This window comes from Drosophila willistoni, chromosome 3R, assembly GCF_018902025.1.
Source record: "Drosophila willistoni isolate 14030-0811.24 chromosome 3R, UCI_dwil_1.1, whole genome shotgun sequence".
Taxonomy (NCBI): domain Eukaryota; kingdom Metazoa; phylum Arthropoda; class Insecta; order Diptera; family Drosophilidae; genus Drosophila; species Drosophila willistoni.
The window spans coordinates 26,141,929-26,164,157 of record NC_061086.1 but is presented as its reverse complement, the minus strand read 5'-3'; the positions used below and the strand labels follow the sequence as shown (position 1 = coordinate 26,164,157).

At 37.5% G+C, this 22,229-nt stretch overlaps 3 protein-coding genes and 2 long non-coding RNA genes across 9 annotated transcripts; 1 reads left to right on the top strand and 4 right to left on the bottom strand.

Annotated features, from left to right (window-relative positions):
- Positions 1-1,331: 1,331 nt before the first annotated feature.
- Positions 1,332-16,482, bottom strand: LOC6647897 (AN1-type zinc finger protein 6). Of its 3 annotated transcripts, none has more exons than XM_002069784.4 (5): positions 15,999-16,482; positions 4,737-5,112; positions 4,512-4,673; positions 1,610-1,847; positions 1,332-1,539 (listed from the first exon to the last, which is right to left on the bottom strand). In XM_002069784.4, exons 2-5 carry the CDS (start codon positions 4,833-4,835, stop codon positions 1,391-1,393), a joined length of 648 nt encoding a protein of 215 aa, XP_002069820.2. In that variant the 5' UTR covers positions 4,836-5,112; positions 15,999-16,482; the 3' UTR covers positions 1,332-1,390. The 3 variants fall into 3 exon arrangements, with proteins under 3 accessions (XP_002069820.2, XP_046869649.1, XP_023034177.1); XM_047013693.1 differs by lacking the exon at positions 15,999-16,482 and adding an exon at positions 5,307-5,377; XM_023178409.2 differs by lacking the exons at positions 4,512-4,673; positions 4,737-5,112; positions 15,999-16,482 and adding an exon at positions 2,094-2,339.
- LOC26529962 (AF4/FMR2 family member lilli) lies at positions 2,169-3,730 on the bottom strand. Its single transcript, XM_023178408.2, has 2 exons — positions 3,301-3,730; positions 2,169-3,212 (listed from the first exon to the last, which is right to left on the bottom strand). Exons 1-2 carry the CDS (start codon positions 3,602-3,604, stop codon positions 2,323-2,325), a joined length of 1,194 nt encoding a protein of 397 aa, XP_023034176.1. The 5' UTR covers positions 3,605-3,730; the 3' UTR covers positions 2,169-2,322.
- Positions 6,998-10,033, top strand: LOC124462133. Of its 3 annotated transcripts, none has more exons than XR_006955410.1 (4): positions 6,998-7,095; positions 7,986-8,349; positions 8,421-9,362; positions 9,430-10,033. It is a non-coding gene; the product is annotated as an uncharacterized LOC124462133 (long non-coding RNA). The 3 variants fall into 3 exon arrangements; XR_006955408.1 differs by having other exon boundaries at positions 9,427-10,033; XR_006955409.1 differs by having other exon boundaries at positions 8,421-10,033.
- Positions 16,483-17,271: 789 nt separating the features above from the next.
- LOC124462135 lies at positions 17,272-18,703 on the bottom strand. The gene is made up of 2 exons (XR_006955411.1): positions 18,165-18,703; positions 17,272-18,089 (listed from the first exon to the last, which is right to left on the bottom strand). It is a non-coding gene; the product is annotated as an uncharacterized LOC124462135 (long non-coding RNA).
- Positions 18,704-19,771: 1,068 nt separating this feature from the next.
- On the bottom strand, positions 19,772-22,033 carry LOC6647898. Its single transcript, XM_002069785.4, has 7 exons — positions 21,961-22,033; positions 21,525-21,700; positions 21,324-21,462; positions 21,115-21,244; positions 20,809-20,903; positions 20,311-20,547; positions 19,772-20,249 (listed from the first exon to the last, which is right to left on the bottom strand). The coding sequence occupies exons 2-7, from the start codon at positions 21,593-21,595 to the stop codon at positions 20,148-20,150; spliced, it is 774 nt and encodes a 257-aa protein (XP_002069821.1). The 5' UTR covers positions 21,596-21,700; positions 21,961-22,033; the 3' UTR covers positions 19,772-20,147.
- Positions 22,034-22,229: the final 196 nt, after the last annotated feature.

The following is a 22,229-nucleotide window of genomic DNA, read 5'->3' as shown; positions in this document are numbered from 1 at the left end:
TTTATGTATAAGGATTTACAGTTTTAACGCGCTGCTTTCGTCCTCTTTCTTAAGTTCGTTCCCATCTTCTCATTCTAACTAAATTTAGAGTGTTCTGGTCGTAAAGTTTATCCCGATTCCTAGCGCTTTCTTTTTTACAATTTCTTATGGTTTCTATATGCTTAATTTTTGCCATAATCGTTTTGTGTGTGTTAAATACATATACATAAATAATCAATTAATATATATATGCATTTTTCTATTTTGTTTTTCTTCATTTAGTATTTAAGAATTAAGAAAGTTGTGTGTGTTGATTTGCTCGGTTTGAAATTTGATGTTTTCTTTACATATTTTGTTATCTTTTTTTGTTTTTTTGTTTCAAACACAACACACGCCAAAAAAACATTCGTACAAAAAACAAATTACACACATTGTCTTACTTAAAAGTTGAGTTTTTTTTCTTTGTTGAAACAATTGTTGTTGTTGTTGCGATTGTTGTGTGCTCGTTGTCCTCGTTAATTTTTGAGTGTGTGTGTGTTTTTGTGTGGTGTTTGTGTATGTGTGTGTGTGTGTGTGATTGTAACAAACAAAAAAAAAACTAGCAAAATTATGATTTTTCCTTTTTTGGTTTCTTTTTCTTGGATTAACAAAAGATTTCAACTGTAGTCATAATTGTTGCTGGACAAATTCAACTCGAAATTAGAAATTGAATTGTGGCTTTCATTGGTGTTGGGTGAACAAAGTTTGATTTGATTTGATTCGTTTAGTTGATTCGGATGATTGATTGATTGACAGGATTGATTGTTTTGGGTAGCGGCTGCTTGCTAACGCTTTTTTGCTGCGCGTCCGTTTTCTGGTGAAAGAGGGAAGAATTCTGTAGAGGATTGGCGACTTGGGCTGGCTCCACACACAATACACACTGCAGGGCTGAATGGCGGCGAAATGGAGCTTTTTCATCTTCACACATAACTCTCGCTACTCGCTGCGCCTTTTATATTTCCATCTCTTTTTCGTTCTCGTTACTCGTTGAAGTTATTTTCTTATTGTTGTTCCAATTATTGCAGATTTGCGGGGTATTTGGTTGAAGTTTCTCTGTACTATTGTGTGTTGTCTGTGAGGATGTGTGTGTGTGTTCGTGGTGTGTGTGTGTGTGTGTGTGTGTGTTGTTTACAATTACATTACACTTATAGTATTATTCTCTCTCTGTATGTGTGTGTGTATTTTTGTGTTGCTTGCTCTTATTATCTTTTGTTTTTTGTTTATTATTTTTTTGGGTTTTTCATTGATGTTTTTTGTGTTTTTGTTTTGTTTTTTTTTGTTTCTAGCGTAGCGTATATATATATACTATTATGTTTAGATTGGTTATTATCATTCTACGGCTACTGTTACTGGTGGCACATTATAGAAAAATTCAAATCTTTTGAATTTTCTCGCCAACAACAACCGGATTATTGCGTCGAATCTCCTGTGCACCATGTTCTCTGTAGTCGAATGTGCAATTATGTTTATCGGAATAACGATGCACGGCGCAGTACAAGCCGCCGCAACGACACTGAAAACCTACAGGAGAAGGCCAAACCAAATTAGTAAATTAGATTCTCAATCGAAAGGGCAAGCAAATAGCACTTACCAGTCAGTCCAACCTTCTTACGACATTCGCCACATCGGTTCTTCTTCTTTTTGGCATCCTTATCATCTTCCTTGTCCTTATCATCCTCATCATTGGCTGAGGCGGCTGCTTGTGTGGAAGTATTTGGACCGGATGCCGATTGTATAATTTCGCTATTAGATTTAACAGCAGATGCAGCGGCGGCAGCAGCAGCGGCAGCGGCTGCAACAGCGGCGGTGGCAACATCTTCAGTGATTTTCTACAACAAAAAAAGCAAGATTGTTTAAAAATAATGATAATTTGTTAAAAAGGATTCTCTGTGAGTGAAATTGACTTCTATTAACTTCTAAAACCCAAATCGAGAGGAGCATATTGTTATATTGGCATGTATATTCTATTCTATCTCTATAGGAGAAGGAGAAGCATGAACCAAATCCCTATCATTTATATAGGTCGATTTTTCGGTAGTAGTTCGTGTTTAGTTACTGTGTGTAGTTTGGTTTACCCGCTTTTTAATGACTGTATCGCTATCTGATGTAGTGGCTATGGTCTCTCGAGATGCCTCTTCTGTTTTATTCTCTTTTCCTTTTGCTCCACCGCTGCCATTACCATCTTTGGTCACCGTTTCGGGGGCATTATGTTGTTCTAGGCGACGCTTGCAACCACGTTGCTTTTGTGTTGATGAATTTGAAGGCGACGGCGTTGTCGATGGCGGTGACTTTTTGTTGTTGTTATCATTGGGTTTGTCCATTGCTACGCCGAGAATATGTAGCTGATTTTTTAGTTCCAGTTGGGGCTGCTGTTGACGTTTTCCTTTTATTCGCGTCGCGGCCAACCACTGAAGATTGATTTGCCGTTTTTTTACTAATTACAGCCTCCGCCGCTTCGGTTAGAGCTACACTTCGTACTGTTCGAGTCGAACTAATCCTTCCACCAACACCGCCAGCCTTTATGCGTTGCTGCTGATGCTTCTTGTTCGGGGCGCTTGTTGTCGTTGTTGATACTCTTGCCTCACTAATTGCCGCCTTGGCCTTGGCTTGGGTTGACGATTTCGTCAATCTCTTACTGCTGTTGGTTGTTGTGCCACCACTGGATAGACCTGTCGACGCACTTCTACCACGTGCCAATGGAGCCACCCGCTTTGAGTCTATGTTATATATGTAACCGTGTTGGCTATCCGTGGATAAACTAGCGCCACTGCCTCCTCCGCCCTCTTTACGAGAACGATTACGCTTGAGTTTCTTAACTCGCTTCTTCAACTGAATTTCGCCAATACGCGCCGATTTCTTGGTACTAGTACTCGATGGATACGTATGCACATTGGCCGAGAACTTAACTCTGCGTTTGATTGTATCTAAGGGATTGATATTTTTGGCTCCGCCACCAACTTTACGCACCAGTGAACTCTTTTTTGTGGTGGATTGTATGGGCGTTAGGGCAATACCAGCAGCCGCTCCTTGTGCTGCACTAGACGATGCCGCCGGTTTTGTAGTAGAGCCGCTACCAATGGTGGCAACAGTGGCAGAGGAGTTGGCTCCTTGAACGGCGACTGCTGCTGCTGCTGCACTTCGGCGATAAAATCTGTTGACTTGTGCTGCTGATTTGCTAGTTGTTGCTGGTTGTTCTGCTTGTGCATGGGACGAAGATGATGAAATGATGTTAGTGCGTCTGAAGGACGCCAAGAATTATGCTAATGTGAATATAATTAATACCCTTCTTTGTAATTGTCGATGTCGCCAGCATATTGCTAGAGATATTCATGCCCATGCCCATGCCCAGCCTAGAGTTGGAATAATTTGGCCCTCCTCCTACACCACTCAAGCCCCCCAATGCACCAGCCGAGGAACGCGTTTGAATTGTGGTTCGTTTACGGTTAATACGACGCGCTGCCAATGCTGTGGAATCTGCAGCTGATAGACCTCCTCCGCCTAAAGGAAGGATCGTTGATCCTCCAACATTGGCAGCGGGTGCAGCAAAGCGACCCATTGAACGTTGAGAAGCACCCAGAATAGGCATAGTGCGCTGCTGGCTGATTGAACTTGCAATTTAGAATTTGGAAATATTTATTTTTTACTAAAATTAAACCGAAAAATTTTGAAGCAAGTCTTCTTCCGAAAGTCTGGAATAAATCTGACAAATGACGACTATGTATACATGTTGAAATGTAAAAATTCTAGGCACACCATGTCAGATCTCTTTGTTAAATAAATTTGTTCAACTCCACTTCTTTTTATACTCTTCCTTAAGGGATATATTTCGGTTTATTTCGATTTAGTCATAGTTGTAAAACTCATAAGGAGCATACAAAGATGGATAACTAATTGAGGACTTAAACCGATTTGAAATGTAAATTCTTGTAACTAATTGACGACTAACTCACTTTAGATGGGAATTCTTGAAATTTAAAAACTTTTAGATTACTTTTAGATAATGGTAATGGAAGCTATGCATTGGGCTGGGTGGCTCTCTACTTGGCTGGACTGGGCATGGCAATTACAGGGTTTTACCTCCGCAGAGCAATACGTCTGCATTTTACCTTACTATCTGCTTAACTTGGACATCATTTGCTTTAATAATACACACACATACATCCGTTTTTCTTTTAAGTCTCTTGATATCGTACGGTTTCTTCTTTACCCCTCCACTTACTCATCACCCAGATACAAATCGTTATTTATCCAATTATTTCTATAATTTGTTCACTTAAATTGATAACGTTAAATTTACGTATAACCGAAAAAGAAAAGGATTTGTGATTGACAATCTGACTAACTTCTCTCTCTGACCAGTCAAAAAAAAAAAAAAAAACTTTCAATTTTACATGTTAATCAAGGCCTATTCTGTGTGTTTTTAGCTCACTCTCTCTCTCTTGGTCTCTAAATTTAAATAGAGAATCGTTCGATCTAATGGAGTTATTCCATACCTCTTTCACATCATTAATATGTGGCTGTTGTAAGCTTGTAACTGTGGGCTGTGCGGTATTGGTGATTGCAATGGCCGGACTGAATGTTGGGCTAGGTTGTGGGCTTGGAACTGAGACAGGTGTGCTGCTCACAGGTGGCTGTTGCTTTTTCCTAAGCGAGTCCTGCAAATAATCACGGTTAATTCAAATATTTAACAATTCAAAAGTCATTCTATGTCACTTTACCTTATAGCATACCGAACAGAGACCATCTGTGGCTGGATTACCATAGAACCCGCATCCAGAGCGGCACATGGGTTGCATTGGATTGGATTCACGTTCCATGGCTAAATCGCCTGTGTGTGTGTGTGTGTGTTGTTTAGGTTTTTTAGTTTGCTTTTGATTTATATTTTTACTTTCGCCCAGCGAAATTTTTCGTGCTTTTGCGCCGCTTCCCCTCTTCTGCTTCCTTCTCTCAGCAAATATAAATTGTATTTTCTTCCTGCTTATAGTTTCTTATTCCGAATTACTGGTTGATCTCCGTTGTAAATCTTTCTGCGTTTTATTTGCTTGCTGCTGTTCAAACAACAGTTTGTCCAATTACTTTCGTGACCACAGAAAACTGCACATGAAAAAATTTGAAAAATTGGAAAAAAAAAATGTTAATAAAATATTACTACTATTACATATAAATTTTGTATAATTTTAATTGACAAGATCTAAAAAGAGGGCACTGTGAATACATATGTTCGTTTTATGGAGAATTGCTAATTTTCAGATTTGCATAAATTTATATAGAACCTGATGTAATATTACCGATAAATTTCATTGAATTGTGTGTGTTAAATATATGTACATATGTATGGGTGGTAATGATGTAATAATATTGGGAGATGTCTATACTGTCATTCCAACACAGCTATATAAGCAAAATGATTTAGAATTCGAATTATTTAACTATGAGACTATGATCTGAATCAGAGATATCCCCAAATTTTGTTTATAAATATGTATTTTAGCTATATTTATCGAAAGATGACTCCATATTCAGGAAGGTGAACGGGGAAAGGGGGAGAAAACCAGTGTGACGAGGGGGGAACTACAAATGTAATCAATTTTCTTTACAACAACAAAAAAAAAAGTATTTTATTACAAAACCCACCACAAAATGTGGCAACCGCAAAAGAAAAACAACCACAACAAAAACAAAAACAAAAAAACAGACATAGTTGTTGTATTATATCGAGTCTCTCTTCAAGGCTGTCAAGCGGAGAGAAAGAAGTCAAGCTTAAACCAGTTTTACTCAGCAAACGAGTTGTACAAAGTGGAAGAGAGAGAGAGATGGAGTGAGAGTGTGTGTATGGACGAGATGCAAATAAAATTAAACAAGTTTTTTTTTTGTTTTTTATTTAATCAACATAATAATAACAGCCGCGCCTAACGGGGCTTTTCCCTCTCTTTCACTCTGCCTGTCTGTCTTTCTTTCTTCCTTCCCCCATTGTAATCATATCCTAGCTGTTAGCTGTTAATGGCAAGAAATCGCATTGCATAGCGCGATCACTTTCTCATCCCCAACAACAAAAAGCAATCGAAAACTTGACAGTAAAAGCCCCAAAAATATGTAAAAGTAACAGATAAAGAGAGACAGAGAGAGAGGGAGAGAGAGAGTTGGAATGAATCCGAGGCAATGTGTGCAGAGAGGAAAATCAAACCCAGAATTGAGCACAATTATATTTATATATGTACTGTTAGTTTCAACGTGGAGAGGGAGCCAGAATTGAAATGAGCACACCACAAGCAGAGGGGGGCATACTCAATGTGTGCGTGTGTGTGGGTTCTGTTATACAAAATTTGACCTTAGTAGAGTGGTGAAATTAGCAGCAGCAGTATGGTGAATTTCTACAACAAAAGAGAGCTCTGCTGCTGCTGTCAATAAATTACATGAATGTAAAACAATTGGCTAAAAAATGGAAAATGGACAAAAGAAAATGCATAAACGAATTGCACAACATTTAGCCAATTTTAATACAAACGCAAATGAAATTTATGTATGTTTGCGTTTTTTTTATAAAAACCAGCCACCAATATGGCCACAAAAAGAGAGAAAGAGACTTTTACATTTACAACGTAGCATGGGGAGTTTTACTTTTTGTCTTCTTTTATTATTATTTCTGCCGAGGGAGTGCTGCGCTGCTGCTGAGGTGAACATTATTCTCTTTCCCCTCTTTGGCAAGCGTCGATGTCACCGTCGCTGTCGTAGCTCTGCTGCTAATTGTTGCTGTTAGCAGCAATGTTTTTTTTGTTGTTCTTCATTCTGTCTTACAACACATTTAAATTTGTTAAAATTTATATTTATGTATAGATTTATACATAAAATACAATTTTGAATATAATTTACTAGGCATCTGATTTATTTTTCGCCCTCTGGCAATTTTAATTACGAAAGCCAAAAAACAGCTGTCTGTCAACAGAGACTCTCACACACACACACACAAAGAAAAGGGAGAATGTCACCTACAGACAAAAAAAAAAAATAATAAATACAATTCCCCACACAACAATTGGCAGGCAGGCAGCATCCCCCACAAACAGATGCTGAGAGTGGGTGAGTAAGTGAGAGACGAAAAGAGAGTGTTGTACTCAATTCACATGTGTGTGTACATTTAGTCTGGTCGAAAATATTAAAGTCCTACAATAAACCGTATTAACTTGAACATATGTGACAAAATTTGAACAATTTAACAGTATCGAGTCGTACAGAATGGAAATTTGTACGTATTAAAGTGCAACATTTTCTCATTCCATTTCATTTTAGTCTTTCAGCATGACTATAACTAATATATATTCTATTATTTTGCAAAAATTAGTCAGTACACTTAGTACAACTTGTTATGACTTGCATATTTAAAGTTACCCCTGTTTGCCATGAGTCAACCAACCAGCTAACGACTTTGAGACTCTGGTGACAATGACTTGCATATGGTCTAAAATTTATTCTAACTCTTGTGAAATCCTTTGAGAATGCATTTAATATCAACAAATTCAAATTTTCAACGGAAAAATAAAACAAAACTAGTCTAATAATGTACAGCCACAGCCAACAGTCAGTCAGCAGCCTGTACGTCAACAAACACGCGCTGTTGTTGTTGTTATTTTTTTGTTTTTCGTTTTATATGAAATCAACAAGAATTAAAGCTGTACATACAAATACATATACATGGATGTACACACACAAATACATATAAATATGTATGTACATTTGTTTGTGCGTATTTTTTTTTTTTTTTTTTTGTATTTATTTTGTTTTGTCAGTTGACGTCTTGCTATTTTTAACGCGTATACATTTTATCATCTCTGTAGGTGTGTGTGTGTGTGTGAGTGAGCAAACAACGAACGAGGCACAAATAGGAAATCATATGATGTATTTTTCGTTCGTTCATCAATCTCTGACGTCATTGTCGTCTTATATATTTATTTTTTTTCTTCCTCATAAAGCGTTTTAGTTTTCTCGTTGGGAAATATTGACCGTATTTCGATGGCTGAGTGTGAATTGCATAAGCAACAACAACAACAACAGCAACAGCAAATACAATATTAATACCAAGTGCAAGACAATTAGCAACAAACAGAAATTGGCACTCAGTTTTTCTTTACAATTATGCAAGTCTATATACTGCATCGATAACAAGGAAAACGAAGGAAAAACCAATGTTTATGCCATATATAATACGTTAAAAGTGTGGGATTTCCGCGACCCTTTAACCACATGAGTCCACGTTGTCATTTTCATTACGGAAAACCTGTGGGGGAATGGCAAATCAATTCCCAATACTTCAATACTTTTAAAGAGGCAAGCGACGTATGTAAATCTTAAGGTTACCGAACTGATATTTCTGTTTGACATACATTTTGTACTTTTTCCCACATCAGGGGTCCTTCTCCTCCTCCCTCCCTACTCATCCCATTTTTGTTACTTTTAATATGTTTGATATTAAAATGTTGATAAGCGACGGGCATATACACACACACACACACACATACAGGTTAATGTGCTGTTGACCTGCATTTAAATAATGAAATTTACAACAGACTCAAAAGAAGAGAAGGAGCAAGCAAAGGGTGTAAGAAGGCAACCCAAAAACAAAGATGATGATGGTGATTATGATGATGGGAAAGAGATAGATAGAGAGAGCGGCGAGAGAGTGTGAGCCAGTACAGACGACACACGCACACGCACACACGGGGCAGGTCCAACTCTTCTGAGTCACATTTGCATATTAATGAGCAACATCAACAGACCCAGACGACAGGACAGGACAGACGTGAGAGAGGAGGGAGGGACGACAGACAGACAGACAGACAACAAACATGCTGATGAAATGCAACAAAGAGACCAACATCAGCCGAAAGCATCAAGCTCAGCAGCACCAGCAGCAGGCAGCGCCGTCGCTCATTGAATGAATTATTCAAGTTTATTCAAAAGAGCGACTAAAGCGAAAAAAAAACAAGTAAAAAAAGGAATAAAGTAAAATGGCGTTGCCCTTTCCAAGCTCAGGCCAAGTGTGAGGGAGACAGAGTGAGCTTTAAAGCTACGTTTAAGAATTTCAGAGGCACAACAATATGGAGCTGCTGCTTCCGGTCCAGACGACAGCCAAACCACACACGCACACACACATCCAGCGCAGAGGATTTAGAAGAGAAAGATTCGCAACAACAACAACGCCAATCATTAATCAATATAAAATTGAAATATTTACATGATTTTAAAATGGAATAACGGCAACGAAGACAGAGGAAGAGAGAGAGGGAAAGATATGAATAGGGTCATTAATCAAAATTAAGAGTCATGGTGAAAAAAATTCAAGAGAAATGGTAGAAAATTGTATAAAATAGGGAAGCTAATACATCACTTAATTCGATATACTTTATTTCTTAGTAGGAGAGCGCGTTCGTCTTCCCCCATGTGCACTTAAAACTTCGTGCGACCCCCACTTAAAGAAGCCTTCAACGTAGAGAGTTCATGGTGGTTCGTTCATGTGGTTTTTGAAGGATTAACAGAAGGTAAAACGAGCACACCTGTCGAAAATTACACAGACACACACACACAGACAAACCAAGCCATAACCAAACTGATATGTTGGGTCAAGCAACTGAGCCCCATAAGGGTGAATGAATGACGATGAACGTCAAGCTATTGATTTGTTTATTTAACCAACAATAATACACAGAGGTAAAGGGACGGAGAGGAAGAAAAACCCCCCAAACTCAGACTTTATATTGTACGCCTGCGTGACAGGATAAAAAAATAACAACAGCCTGCAAGCAGAAGAAGAAGCAAATGATGATGATGATGACTTGAACTGATTTTACCTTGAACTCTAAGCTAAGCAACGACGATGACGACGACGGCTGAGACAAAGGAGCAAAGAGCAAAGCAAAGCAACGCAGGAAGAACCACAAAAGTCAACACACAATGGCGGCCATTAAGAGAGTAAAACAAATATGAATGTGGACAACACAAAACAAAATACAAAATAAAAACCTGGTGCTGGTGGTGATATTTGGCTAAAGTGCAAATCAACAACAAAATAAAGTCCATGGCTCCCCACACAAAGCCACCAACAACAACAGCTAGAGCTGACGACCTTAAGAATACCCTCTACCGAGAGATTCCGTCCAAAGTTACTTGCTTACAATGAAAGTCAATATACCCAACCTGCATTTAGGGTAACAAAGGAATGTGCAGCAAATGGCCGACGCTGCCTTTCGATAAAAGCAATAAAACGATTGTCAAACATTTCTCTCTCTCTTCTCTCTTTCTCTTGTTGTTTGTTCTACGATAATTTTTGTACATTTTTATTGATTCTTTTCTTGGAAGGTCAACAAAAAAATAAAAAAAAACAAAGTTTCTCATTTAAAATTAGAATGAAAGAGAGCTTTTAAAGTTGGTTGTTGAAATTGGTTATTAATTAGTGTGAGAAAAGGAGAGAGAGAGGGAAAGAGAGAGAAATACTACGTCTTTTTCAAAGCAATTTATATTTCATTTATAAGAATTTACGAGCCTCAATAACTCACTTGAACCAACACACACACACACACACACTTACACAGAGGATGGCTAAGACTGAAGAGCACAAAGGATAGATAGATGGCAAGATGGTGAAGGGGGAGGGAGAGGGGTAACAAACCAGAACCATTTTTTATGAATTATGTGCAAGTTAAGTGTTCAGGCTCGTCCAGGCAAAAGGCCATAAAAATAAAACTGGGCTGGGCCAGAAGAGTAGAATGAATACATATGTACACACACACACACACACACACACACACACACACACACACACATACAAACACGAAATACCGAGAGGTAACACAAAAATATGTGCAAAAAAATAAGAAAAAAATACCTCTTCCAGGCGAAAGTCACCACAAAAACACCTTTCTTCCTTTTCCTGCAGGTATAAATTAAAAAAAGGAAAGGAAATAGCAAGGTGGTGTCCTTTATGTGTGTGTGTGTGAGAGTCTATATACCCCCCGCATACACACATAAAACACACAGAGTCGTCCATCAGTAGTGTAATCCCTAAATTGTTATAAAGTAGTTTTTTTTTTTGTAGTTGCCCCTGACGCAGACGACGACGACTGCGACTCACTTTACAGCGAGAAAGGGGGAGGGGAAATAGGTAGGGAGACCCACAAGATTAATGAAAATCGCATGGGAAAATGAAATATGAAACGCTACCAGAGTGAACGAGCATGTGTATAGTAGAGTAGAGTGTAGTAGAGAGTCTCGAGACTCTCTGAAATGAGAAACGACGTTGACAAGCCAGACGACAGAGAGACAGAGATTCAACCAACCGACCAAGCAACCACCGCGACGATGACGACGACTGCGATCACTTCACATGTACATACATATGTACATACATATGTTTGTATGTGTATCGATGGTGGTGGGGCAGCATTTCAACGCTGCGGGGGGGAAGGAGAGCAGCGCGTAGCAACCATTGTGTGAAGCAAGCGAAACTAATTGGCAAATTGATATTACAGCAGTAATGCACCAAAATACAAAAGAAAAACATAAACTAAATAAGTAGGCACTCAAAAATTAAGTGAAAATGCACAAATCCTCTTCAAAAAGAGCGACGAAAACCCATAACTGTGATTCCATTAAAAATTTACTTCTTTTTTTTTTTGAAAATACCAGTTAATTTGAGAGTAAACTAACAGAAAGGAAGGTTTTCCTTAGTTACATACATTCATGAATAGATCGTAACCAGGTAAAATGGCTATGTATGGCTTAACTTACAATTTTCCTCCAAACTATCTATAAAATATTTCCAAAGTTTTAGAAATACAGTCAGCTAAACATTTTCTTCTATGTACATATATCGTTTATTTATAAACATAAAATGATGTATTTTTATAGATGTCTGTGTCTGTTCTTTAAAAAACCATAAAAAAAACTTAAGTAAAACCAGTTTTAATTTATAGAATTCAAAATACATAAGGAGCAAGCAAAAAAGCAGTAAAGGAGATTTAAGATCTTCCAACGTAAAGTGAAGGCCGTTCAACGAGAAAACAAAGACAATGAGATAGAGAGAGAGAGGGAGACAAAGTTGCAGATGGATGAGGAAGAAGAAGATGAAGACAAAGACAAATCCAAAAGAGATGCGGAAGCTTTTCAATATTTTTTACGTTATTTATGTTTTTTGTGCTTTTTTACTATTTGCCAGCTGACTCAGAAAATAACTCCTCTCGCTCTTGCACTTGCATGCCCCGTTCCCTTTTTGACACTCTCTAACTCTCCTTCCCTCGCGCTCCCTCTCTCTCTCTTCTTTGATATCAACATATGCATTTCAATTTGTTGCTTTTTCTTCTTTCTCATGTGGGCGGCGGCGGTGGCGCGGACCACGCAAAAGGCAAATGAACTGCAAAACACCAAGGAAGACAAAGAAGTTTCACACACACACACACATATATATATGTGTGTGTGTGTGTGTGTGTATACCAGTCAGGGCGAGGCACAAAAAGGAACACACAAAAAGCAAAAAGAAAAAAAGTTTCGCTTTTCATTTGGGGTCTGGTGGGACCTAACGGTACTTTACTGTCTGCGCTCTGCTCTGCTATGTGTTGGGGCCATGTTTGCCAGATGTGGTGAATATATATTGCGCTCTGCTGCAGAAGTCCACGACGACGTCAGCGTCTGTGTTGAAAAACAACAGAGAAAACTTTGTTTTTTTTTGGGTAAAAACTTTAATACATGTCTGTGTGAATGTGTGCGTGTGTGGGTGGCAGAATATAAGGGCCAGAACTTTAAGCAAAAACAAGAAAAACAAAAAGTAAAACAGGCGAAACTCAAATCCTTAATCGATTTTCATTTACCCAAACAGAAATGGCAAAACAAAGGCCACAATAATTTCTGACTTTGAGGCTGTCTCCATGGATAGGAGGGGGAGGGGGAGGAGACCACCCAATAAACAATTTAAAAGAAAGCTTCTCTTTCTTTGCAAAATAGTTTCGTATAACAAACAACACCTTTAATTAATTTCACCTACGCTCATGTATTTCACTGCTGCTTTTTCTGTTTAAAAGGAAATTAAAATACCATTAAATTGAATATATTTCGTCACATTTTACTTAGAAAAGAATAGAGAATCAAGGTTAATTGAGGGTGCATCCCATGAGTAACAATAATTTGAAAAATATAAATTTCTGACTGAATTGATCCAAGTCAATAGAAATTGGGACAAAGTTCAAATTCAGAAATAATTGATATAGATAAATGTATGTAGTGAATATTTGTTTCTGCATTGAAACATATTCAAAGATTTTTGATTCTTTTGGTACAGTTTAGCCCATGATTTTATAGTGTGTATAGAAATGAATGAAACAAACACAACATAAGAAAAACAAAACAAGAAATCAAATTGCATAACTTAAAACTTAAAAAAAAAAAACACACACAACAACAACGACAAGAAATGAAAAACAAAACAAAACAAAAAAGAAGATCAAGCATGAAGGAAGAAGAAAGGGGCAACGGGGCAAGGGTATAGGATGAATGGGGGGTATTTGGATACTACACTATAAATAAATTTCAAGCAAAAACCCGAAACGACGTCGATGCACGATCGGTGGAACAACGTATTCTTCTTTATTTGTATGAGTGTCTGTGTGTGTGTGTGTGGGCGGGGGAAGCATTAACACGCGACCTATAAACAAATTGAACAAAAAACACCACGTTTTGAGGTTTATTCGACTACATGATGCCCTTTTCAACAGAATTAGGGTTGACAACTTTACATTTCTTTACATTAGAAGGCAACCCTAACACACATTTAACGATGTCTCCTTTAGATGACTTTCCAAAAATTTGTTCTAAGCTTTTTTTTGCCAACTCACTTTACCATGTTTTAATTAAGTTAGTGAGCAACAATATACCCCTTCGTTAACCTCTGGGTATTACAGGGTATGCCGAAAAAAGGCCCACAAAAAATAACAACAAAAAATGAGGACGCGGTCGTCGTACACGCGTCTCACATGTGTCTGTCTGTCTGACTGTTTGTCGGGACGGAACGCCCCGTACGCTCTTATCAGTTTCAAAACAAAAATAGGAGCACAATACACAAAATGGGGAATATTTTAAACTGATACAAAATGATATATACGTAGAATTTACGAGACTCTGATTTGTTTTTGTTTGAATCTTTTTATTATGAGAACAAATTAAATTTAATTTGCATGGAAAACGAACGACGACGTCGACGTCGACACGTGTTGTTTATTATCAACAAGTTTCAAGTAGATATACAGAGAGCTATAGCCATTAAAGGCTAACAAATCGTGCCAATTGGCCTTGTCAATATATCCATCCACACATACATACATTTGTCACGTCGATGATAACTGGAAACAGAAACAGGTGATATTATATTTTGGCCAATAGAATAGTGAGTTCTTCGAAAAAGACTGCGCTACTTAAACTGAAAGTGTAGTAGCGATCAAGTTTTCCGCCTTTTCAGCTGTATCAGTGACGTCATAAAGATTTCTAACCCAAGTGACATTTTGATCGAAACAAACGTGTGAATTTTAGTCACTTTCGCCTCAAACAGTTAAAGTCAATCGAGAAAATTCGATTTGGCAAACATTTTGTTAGCTTACTCATTTTATTTTTCTCTAAACCTATAATGAATCATTTTCTATATAAGTGTATATAGCCATTATGTGGGAAAAGTGAAAGAAACAAATAAATAAAGATTATTTAGCAAGTTGAAACAAAATGTGACGAAAATTCTTATCAAAGAAGAAAGAAATTACGAAATAATATAGAGAAACTTCAAGAAATAAAGAAGGAGAGGAGATAAGCGAATAATTACAGTGTGTGTAGAGTAAAAAAATATGAAAAAACAAATAAAAGTATTTAATAATAATGGCAAATCGTTACAAGGTGAGAGAGACCAGGCCAGGTAAGAAAACAAACAAACAACAAACAAATGTCAATGTTAGTGAGTCACCCCAATAGCCATAAATAAGAGTGTAAGTGAGCAAGAGAGAGAGGGAGCGAGAAAGAGAGAGAGAGAGTGACGAAAGCAAACGCAGTACTTGCAGTGTTGAGAAACGCAACGACCGCCATGCAGCCCGCATGGTGGCAAATTGCCCTCTGACCCATGTCGTCGTCGTCGCCCTCATCATCATAATACAAAAAGTGCAGTAAATTGATAAGAAGCAAATACTGCTGCTGGCATATTGTTTATCTAGAGGGATAATAGATGGATGAATAGATTCTCGGTTGCGGCCAAAAGTGACTCATCAACAATCAGTAAACACTAAAACATTCCAGTCACGCAGTGAAGGCGAATAATAAATGTACAAAGAAATGTAGTCGCAGATAAGGAAATGTTATTTAAATTTTATGCGATAGCAGCAGTCATATCTCTCTCTTTCTCTCCCCCCCACTGTGTGGGCTATCAATCATAGATTTTAAGTTTATCAATAGCAAATAGAAAGAGACGTCCTTCAAAGTTTTCCTTTTTTTATTTCGCTGCCCCAGCAAAGTCGCAATAATTGTTGGCAACACAGCCAAAAAAAAAAAAGAATAAACGTGCAAAAAGCTGAAGGTCGTTGAAAGAGTATCCCCTCTTTTTATGTAGACCTCACGAAACGCACTTTTTATATCCGTTTTAGTTATTTTTACCCTTTAAAAAAAATAGAGCATTCGATTTGTGGTTTGGTTCACTTAAATTTTTTAACTTTTATTTTTTTCTTCGCATTTTCTTTTATTTATCTCTCGCTTTTACAAATTTTTAGTCAGCCTGGCAACACTGTCACACACGTCTGCATACATACAAACAAAAATACACATGCATGGATAGATTGTGTGAGTGTGTGCGTTCGTGGTGAGCAGAGCTTTGTTAATGGCGTGGTGAAAACGAAGCGAGAAAGAAATAATTTATAATTTTTACTTCTCTTTTTTTTTTTTTCATTAAATATCACTTTAATTTAACTTACTTTTTTTTGTTAAACAATTTGTATTTTTCTCTTTTTGTGCGGTGCTGGTGTTGTTGGTGGTAGTGGTAGTAATATTGCAGATATTTTTCTATTAATTTGTTAAAAACTTTTTTTTTTCTAATTAAGAATCACAGTTATTTTTTTTTTTTTTAGAGAGAATTGCACAGGGATCGTTGAAGAGCGAGTAAAGGATGTGAGAGGGGGGTGGTGGTGTATTGAAGGGGACCAAATAGATATCACAAGATTATGCACGACGCAGTTGCTTTTTTAGGTTTGTATAATAATTAATGCCTTTTTTCAGCTTTTTTGCCTTTTGTTAAATTAAAGTCGCACTCACGACGCTGACGTTAGGTTTTCGACGACGTTGACGCTGACGCAGACAGAATTCACAGCTGCGAACTGGTCCTGCCTCCGTTCCTTAAATTTCCGACGATTTTCTTTTTTGGTAATTTTCCTTTTTTTATTGAGAAATGTAAATTTGATTACAAATCCTTCAATTTCAATTCACACATGCACACACACAAACGAACACAGGGCCAACCAGCGACGAAGCAGCGTGAGAGAGACAACGCGATTATTTCTTTATTTTTTCTTTTCTTTGCTGTTTTTTTTTTTTCTTTCTTTTTAATAGATGACGATGACAGAGTTGTAGTTTCCCAACGTGGATCTGATCCTCCAAACGCGATGTGAAGTCTCCAAGCACTCGAACAGAAATGAAAAAAATCGAAACTCACCAAACAGGCCTTTAACAGCGTTGTTAACAGCGCAGTCGGAGAGTAACAGAACGCAAGCACCCGCACAGCGAAACCTTCTGCGATACCATACCTTCGAACTAATTCGTTTGATGCAACTCGTGTGGTTCTCTGCGAAGGGGGTGTATAGCGGGCGAAAGGGGGGCGAACATCGAGCAAAATAGTCGAACAAAGAGTGCAAAACAAAATACACCTTTAACAGCGCTGTTAACAGCGCAGACGGAGAGCAACAGAGCAGCGAGCAATAGCATTGGTCATGGCGACGCCTAAAATGCTCTGCATCATAGGCAGAGTGAGACAACGAACCAGAAGGCAGTGCTGAAACATGTGTAGGGTGCAAAGAGTTAAAAAGAAATCGCATATCACGGACGATTGTGACAAGGTGTGGTGGAAAACGGGCCAAGTAGGAAATACAGACACACACACGCGCACCCACATACACACTCACACACACACACATGAGTGATAAAATAGCTATAATTCAAAGTATAAACTAAATGTGGCAAAGGCGAAAATGCGTATTTCGATTTGTTTAAAACGTCTTTTATTTTCTTATGTTGAATAACAGCGACTGCGAAGCCCCTAGCCAACCAATAGTACAAAGTGCACCCACAATAAGAGTAATGTGAGGGAGAAAGAGAGCCCTGGCAGAGAGAAAGACAGAGAGGGGGCAAAAGACCAATGCAACGCAAAATAACAAAAAAGAGAGCCAAGCTTGCACTGTTATTAAATCGAATGACTTATGGGGCAAGCAGGGATTTGAGGGGCTAGCAACTTGAGCTCGCTGGCGATTCACTAACTTTTATTTTTTTAAAACATTTATTATTTTACGTTTAAATTAGGCGACGACACAATTCCAACGACGCCATATTGTAGCCAGGCCAAAGTCGCGAGAGCCAAAGAGAGCGAGAGAGGCTATGCTGCGTCATCAATGCGAACTGCGCACTTTGTTAATAATTTTAAATTATTTAGAATAATAATAATTGTAGTCCTACATCTCAACCTTGGTGTGTACTTAATATTGTTGATAAAAAAAACCATAAAAGCGTGCTAATGTTAATGAACTTATTGTAAAGTTGCGGGGGCGCCTCATGTGAACCAAAAGCAAAGGCTTTGGCAAGGTTATGACAAAAATAAAAGAGAAGAATACAGAAAACAAAACAAAAAAAACAGCTCTAGAATATCTGCCTTTGTGCGGTAGAAATTTAACATTATTTCCTGTTTTAACAACAAATTGCTTGGCATTTATTAACAGAGCAGCGGCAGAGCAGAGAAGTAGCCGAGGTGAATCGACATGCATACATCTTTTTGGGGGTGGTTTCTGCTGCTCCAAACATGTCTGTGGTGAATAGAGAAAATTAGAATCAAACATTAACATTACCCCTCCCATAAACATCCACACACACACACTCACCACTCACACACTTACGCACTTACACTGCAGTTTTGTTTATCATTCAAACTAATAGTGCCCCATTGGAAATGACGCAGTCTCTGGGTTTGCTAGCCAAGTAGTAGGGGGAGGTCGAAGGACAATGTATTGAGTAAATCTATACAAGAAGAAGCATCCACAAAGCTTTGTCTTTAATTTTTAGCATATTTCGTTTTTTGGCACGCACTCTCTATCCTCTCACAGACACTCTGCCACTCTCTCTCTCTCGGTCTGTGTGCATCTCTCTTTTGAATGGTGCATTCAACTTGGACAGGTGCACGATATGGTGAACTGCAACATTTGTTGTTTTGTTGCTGTTGTTGCCTTTTTATTTTACCGTTGCCAATGATCAACAGCTGTGTGAATGACGATGCCAGTAGGAGTGTGGGAGCAGGAGAGGTAACAGGACCTGATGACAACGCAATTTAATCAACTTTAATGCGTAGCAAAAAGCAAACGTATAAAATAAAACGTAGCTAAAAAGTTTGAAACATTTTAACAATACGATGTCGATTATAGTATACTCTACATAAATCAGATAAGAATTGGAAAAACAACTTGAATTATAAATCAAAAGTTCTTGTAGTAATGTACATACATAGTTTGAATTCCGAACTACTTTTAGCGTTTAAGATATGGTATGGCCATTACAACTCGCGATCTTAAATAAACTCTTGAAAATTTATAATAACCTATATGTATCTCTCCTCTTAAAAACATCCAGATATTCGTCAATGCAATTAACAAAAATTCGAATGTATTTGTTTTATCCTTAACTGCCTTGATGTAGAGTATAGAGAAATACCCCGTGAATTGGGGTTGTAAGCATTACTGTCTTTTGTTATTCCAACAAATTGCGTTCTACTGTATACTTGCCAGACAAGACAATAATAACAAAGAGACAAGACAGACTGCATATTATTCCATGTATCTACGTTTGTACATTTGTTTATATGACGTAGTTTCCAATTTTTGTACAGCAAATTACGCCAGTTAGTAAAAGGAAGTAAGCAAGTTAGAAAAGTCATCGAGAAAATTGCACCAGTTAACTTATGCCGCCTCCTCCTCCTGCTTCTTTGCCCTTGTGAACCTCTTTATCTCCATAAGCAAAAAACAGTTGATTGAACTTTATTCGGTCATCATCATCATCATCAACATCTTGATCAGAACCTAAATTGCCCCACTTTGGCGTGCAAAGCTCATAATTTCGGGTGTTAATGACCACATGCAAAAAAAAAAACACAAAAACCCAGCGTGCACAGTAGTCAAAATTCTAACATATTTTGAATTATACGAATTAAATTAAATGATTAATTTCCAATTTATCGCACAAGTATAAATACATATCTTCATTAAGTCATTCTATAGAAGTTAATTGTAAGTGTTTTCAAGAATTGAACTTTATACGATCTTGTGTAATTCCACACGTTTTGGCCGATACCTTAAACCACTGTACGTGACAGTCATTAGCAATGAACTGCAAAAGGCCTTTTGCCGATGTCGTTGTCCGGCTTTAGCTAAGATGAATTGTCATACAAAATTAGCAGAAATGGGTGTACATACTTTTTTTTTGTTATTCTTGTTTGTATATAATTGGTTTGCTTTACATATTTAAAAAAGAACATGATATGCAATTTGTATATAAAGTCAAGAGATTCATCAACAAATATAAATTACAATTAAGAAAAAGTGGACGGAACATGAACTTATCAACTAAATTATGCAGACGCTATATAAAAGTATAGAATAGTGTATAAAATTTGTGATTGCAGTTGTTGAATATTTGATAAATCAAATATATGTGTATATTCGAATGATTAAATCGCATCTCTAAGGCACTAAACTGGTGGATGGAATGTGTAGAACGAATCGGTTCATTATCTATGGTTATCGCTTCGGAATTGTGCTTCATTCGTTGTGAATACCCTACATATAATATATTTGGGTTTTCTTTCTTCTTTGCTTTTAACCCACAGGCATGGTAGACACAGTGCTGTGCGGCGTAGTGGGTCGTGATCCGGCCAATGAATTGGCAGTTGAAGCATGCAATGAGGCCATAGTACCCATCTAGAAAAGATGCATTTATTAAATTATAACTTTTTGTTTGGTTTTCTTTGTCAAAACATACCCGCAAATGCGCAAGATCTTCCAATTTAGTTAGATCAACTAATTCGAGGAACAGTGAGTAGACCACAGCCCATCCGTAAATGGAAACCAAACAGAATACGGTCCACAGCAAGACCATAATAACATTGTACGCAAAATACAGATCATTGACAATGGCAAAGAATATCAATGCCAAAGCACGCCAAACCGTGAATATGGCAAACGACCAAAGCCATGGCATCACCTTGCGTTCGTATTCCTAGATGAGATGAAACAAATTGAGATGATTATTAAAACATAATCCATGCCAAATGTCAAGGAGTTTAGCCAATTCGTTAGATGATGGTGCATAAATTTCGCTTGTTCTATGAAAGTGTTATGATTAGGCATTTGGTTACCCTTCGTTTCAGTAAACGTTTTTGTGCTCCAAGTTTTTCTTGCTTTTGTTTTTATTGAGAATTGTAAAATGATATGTGAAGTATAATGATAATTAACTGATAGTTTAAACATTTCCACTCACCTTGCGCAGGGCAACTACAAGTAAAACGCTGGTCACAAAATTCACAAGAGCCATAATCAACGAGAACAAGGCAAATACAATCAGCATGTTGCGAACTAGAATTGGATGGAGAAGATTGGAAAGGGTAAAGAATGACAGTTCTGTTTTCTACTGAAAATGAAGATATAGTTGCATGTAACTCGTAACTATTTTAGACAATACTTTTATCGACTTTTAGTTTTTGATTTCTCGCTTGATTATTATACTAATTACTGCAAATTTCGAAATAATCCTAACTTAAATGTCCCTTAAATCTCTTATACATACCATGTCTATTACCCACATAGACAAACTCATAGGATATGATGTAGTAGCCATAATGTGTCGATCCAGGCGCAGCCATGGCATAGCAATAGATGTCAAAGATGCTTGTGCCAATTGTGAAAAGGGAAACAAACTGCAAACATAAACAGTGGATATATGAATAAACTGTGCTCGTGGCAGAATCGATTACACTATCTACTATATAGTCTTACAATGGCAAATAATCCAATAAGCATGGCACCTTTTTGTATATCAATATACTGATTGTTCTTGAGCAGAGGTCGCTGGTACCAAGGAATTCTCACGGAACGCGTGGATCGCGACATTTTTGAGTGTAAATTGGTCGAGGATCTGTAGAGTAAATAATATTGAATTAGCTGTGATTTTAAAGTGTTTTTATAAACAATACTCACCTGCCCGTTGCATGGGAATACATCGAGGGATTCGACCGATATGTTGAAGGTGTTTTTCTGCCATAATTCATCTTGAATTCAACCGATATGTGGAAGGTCTTTTAGAAATACTGATAATGAAGCCTTTCAAGTGACGTCACACTCAGCAGGAAATAGGAAATCCTTTTGAAATCAATCTATTAAGTGCAACAAGAAGTATATGAAGATTATTACAATAAGATTTCATTGAATATTTGTAAATATTTCAATTAGGGCGTTGTTTGCTTAATTTGTCTTATTTTGGGTGCGGTCCACCTGCTAAAGCTGGGCTTGTATCTATCTTGTCCAAATTCTCCACATTAGAGCTTCTTTTATTATTTGCTTATAGCACCATGATCTAATTGGGTGACTGAAGCCTCTGTTTAACACATTTCCAAAGCGATTTGGTTTTATTTACCTCTAGAAAACATAAAAAAAATACACAAATTCCTTCGCAACGCTTCCACAACAAAACTCTGAATCAGATAAGCGTTGCCACATCGTCAAAAAGACACAGGGCTGTGTTGAAAGTGAGGGGAATCAACAAGTGTATCGATAGAGAGCGCGGCACATTTGAAAATGTCAAAAGTACATGAAACTTGTTCACTCGTCTATATTCCTGCAGTATCTACACATTTTGTGTGTTTTTCTTATTCTCGTTGATGCGTTCTGTTTTCTATTATTTGA